General features: G+C 40.0%; 1 protein-coding gene across 1 annotated transcript; it reads right to left on the reverse strand.

Moving 5' to 3' along the window:
* Nucleotides 1-773: 773 nt before the first annotated feature.
* LOC307180842 (cofilin-1-like) lies at nucleotides 774-1,262 on the reverse strand (the record flags this gene model as incomplete). The annotated part of the gene is made up of 1 exon (XM_079911367.1): nucleotides 774-1,262. Exon 1 carries the CDS (start codon nucleotides 1,230-1,232, stop codon nucleotides 774-776), a length of 459 nt encoding a protein of 152 aa, XP_079767493.1. The 5' UTR covers nucleotides 1,233-1,262.
* Nucleotides 1,263-3,699: the final 2,437 nt, after the last annotated feature.

A 3,699-nucleotide genomic window follows, 5' to 3' on the forward strand; every position in this document is an offset into this window, starting at 1 on the left:
AGAGAAACACTCTATGTTATCACTTATATATGGAGTCTAAAAAATAAAACAAATGAATATGACAAAACAGAAACAGACTCACAGATATAGAAAACAAACTAGTGGCTACCAGGGGGAGAGGGAAGGAGGGAGGGGCAAGATGTACAAACTACTATGTGTAAAATAAGTAAGCTACAAGTATATATTGTACGTCACAGGGAATATAGTCAATATTACATAATAACTTTATTTATTGATTGATTTTTATTGTTGTGTGTGTATGTGTGTGTTTTTAATTGAAGGTCCCTTACTGGTCCTGCTTCCATGAGTGGCTGTGGCCAGGGGAAAAAGGGAAGGGGAACCAAGTGGTGCAGGGAGGGGCCATCTCCACAACATTCCATTTATACACAGAACTAAACAGACAAGCACAGAGTCACTATTGTGGTTAGACGTTAGCAGCGTGGGAAAGGGGAGGAACAGGTGGGAAGTTGGGTTGTTGTCAAAAAAATACAGCCCCCCCAAATAGGGGTCCCTGGGGAGCACTTGATCTGTTTCAACCCAAGAGGAATCAGAAGATCAAAAGCTGTTTGGGAAGGCCAGAACTGTCAGGGATGGAGGGAGAAGGAGGAAGATCCAGCAGGTGGGGTTGCTGTTTGGCAACTGGGGTGAAGGGACTGCCCTCCTCTTGCTGGGATCCCCCCAGCCCCTCAGGTCTGGCAGGAAGGGGGCAGCCTGCAACCCCCACAGTCAGGTCTGGGGCTGCCAGATGCTCCAGGTAGGGGGCTGGAGGGAGCTCACAAAGGCTTGCCCTCCAGGGAGAGGACAGCGCTGCTCCCCTGCTTCTCTGCCAGGGTGCAGGGGTCCTTGACCTCCTTACAAGTTTCCTTATAATTCATCTTGATCTCCGTCATCTTCTTCTTAATGGCGTCCTTGGAGCTGCCATACATCATTTTGCTCTTAAGGGGTGCACATTCAGGGGTCCAGAAGATGAATACCAGGTCCTCCTTCTTGCTCTCCTTGGTCTCATAGATTGCCTCATAGAGGACGTAGTGGCAGGCTTTGTCCAGCAGCATCTTGACAAAAGTGGCATAGGGGTCGTCTACAGTCTGGCCCACATCACCTACCAGGATCTCCTTGCCCTCCTCCAGGATGATGTTCTTCTTGTCCTCGCTCAGGCAGAAGAGCACCACCTTCTTGTCCTTCTTCACCTCCTCTGGTGTTGACAACTTACACATCTTCATGTCATTGAACATTTTGATGACCCCTTCAGAGACAGCCACACTGGAGGCTATGTTTCCAGAAGCAAAAAGGAGAGAGCAAGGAGAGCCAGAAAAGACAAGAGCTGCTGCAGCTGCTGCCAGGATCCAACTTATCATAATAACTTTAAATGGACTATAATCTGTTAATTTAATTGCTATGTTTTACACCTGAAACTAATATTGTAAATCAACTATACTCAATTAAAAAATTATCAAATTTTGTTATGGACCATGTTTTTGGTGTTGTATCTAAGAAGTCATCACTAAACCCTAGGTCACCTAGAGTTTCTCCTATGTTATTTTCCAGGAGGTTTATACCTTTGCATTTTACATTTAATTTTCAGATTCATTTTGAGTTAATTTTTGTGAATGGTGTAAAGTCTGTCTAAATTAATTAATTAACCTACTTTCTGTCTTCCTTCCTTCCTTCCTTTCCATGTGGATGTCCAGTTGTTCCATCAGAAATTATTGAAAAGACTATACTTTCTCCATTAAATTGCCTTTTCTTCTTTGTCAAAGATCAGCTGACTATATTTATGTGGTTCTATTTCTGGGCTCTCTATTCCATTCCATTGATCCATTTGTCTATTCTTTCACCAGTTTCAAACATTTTCATTATCGTAGCATTATGATAAGGCTTGAAGTCGATTAGTGTCAGTACTCCAACTTTGTTCTTCTTAAATATTGTGTTGGTTATTCCAGGTTTTTTGCTTTCCATATAAACTTTAGGATCAGTTTGTCAAAATACACAAAATGGTTGGCTGGGATTTGGGTTGAGACTTCATTAAATCTATAAATCAAGGTGAGAAGAACAGAGATCTTGTTAACATGAACTCTTCCTATCTATGCATATGGAATATCTCTCATTCATTTAGAATCATCTGATTTCTTTCATCAGAGTTTTGTAGTTTTCCTCATTATACATATTTTGTTAGATTTATAACTAAGGATTTCATTTTGGGGGGGTCAAAGATAAATTGTACTATGCTTTTAATTTCTAATTCAAATTGCTAACTGTTGGTATATAAGAAAGCAATTGACTTTTATATATCAATCTTGTATCCTTCAAATTTGCTAGTCATTTATAAGTTCAGTGAAATTATTTTGAGTCAATTCTTTGCAGTTTTCTACATAGACATTCATGTCAATTAAAATGACTTTTTAATTGTGATAAAATATGTGTAACATAAAATTAATGAATTTAATGATTTTAAGTGTTTAATTCAGTAGTGTTAACTATATTCACATTGTTGTGCAATCACTCTCTAGAACTTTTCATCTTGCAAAACTGAAACTCTATACCCATTAAAATACGATTCCTCATTCCATCCTGTCCCCAGACCCTGGCAACCACCTTTCTACTTTATGTTTCTGTGAATTTGACTACTCTAGATATTTCATATAGGTGGATATAAGTGAAATCATACAGTATTTGTCTTTTTGTGGCTGGCCTAGTTCACTTACTATAATGTCCTCAAGGTTTGTCCATGATGCAACATGTATCAGAATTTCCTTCATTTTTAAGGCTGAATAATATTCTATTGTATGTATATATCACATTCTGTTTATCCATTCATCCAACAATGGACACTTAGGTTGCTTCCGCCTTTTCCTTATTATGAATAATAGTGCTATCAACATAGGTGTACAAATATCTCTTCAAGACCTTTGTATATACACCAAGGATTTCAATAGGTATCAGAGACTAAAATTTCCACTGGTGTCCTTGTTTTTGTCTTCCCTGTTGTTCTGGGGTTTCCCTAGAGACTTCTTAAATATTGCCTGAGATGCACCTTTTTTTTCAGTTGTATTCTTCTGTTATTATATAGGATACCTATTGATGTGCTGATGAGGTGTGGGGGAGGTGAGGTGTTCTATATTCCTATGACTAGGTCTCAGCCTTCTAATGAGTCTTTGGCCCTAGCCTATGACTTTCCACGTATATCTCAGTTTTGTTTGCCCCTGCCCCCTTAGGAGTGACAGGAAGGCTAGAAAGTATTGGAGTTGGGTATTTCCCTTCCGCCAGATTGTTAAGGCCCTGGTAAAACTCAGGTAGGTTAGGCTCTGACCTAGGTTTCTATTGAGGGTGGGCCTTATTAAGAAGAACTGAATGCTCTGTGCATATCTTAAAATGGCTGTATTTCCCCTCTCCCTGATGGAGTCACAAAGGGATTTTCCTCTGATGTTCAAACAGTCATGAAAAGTATGGGGGCTCCCCTAAGACTGCACTTCCCTGCAGTTTTGAACTTTCAAAGTAGCCCATACTGAGCCTCCAGCAATTCATCAGTTACAAATTAGGTTTTCCTACCCTGGCACCAGTTCCCATGGAGTTTTCTGCTTCTGAGCTTCTACTCTGATAAATTGTGATTCTCTTTTTCCACTATTTCTTCAATTTTGGGGGCTGCATTTGCCCTGAGACCTCAGCTTTCTGATGGATCTAAGAAGAGTTGCTCATTTTCAG

Source organism: Stenella coeruleoalba, assembly GCF_951394435.1.
Source record: "Stenella coeruleoalba genome assembly, chromosome: X".
NCBI classification, from domain to species: Eukaryota; Metazoa; Chordata; class Mammalia; order Artiodactyla; family Delphinidae; genus Stenella; species Stenella coeruleoalba.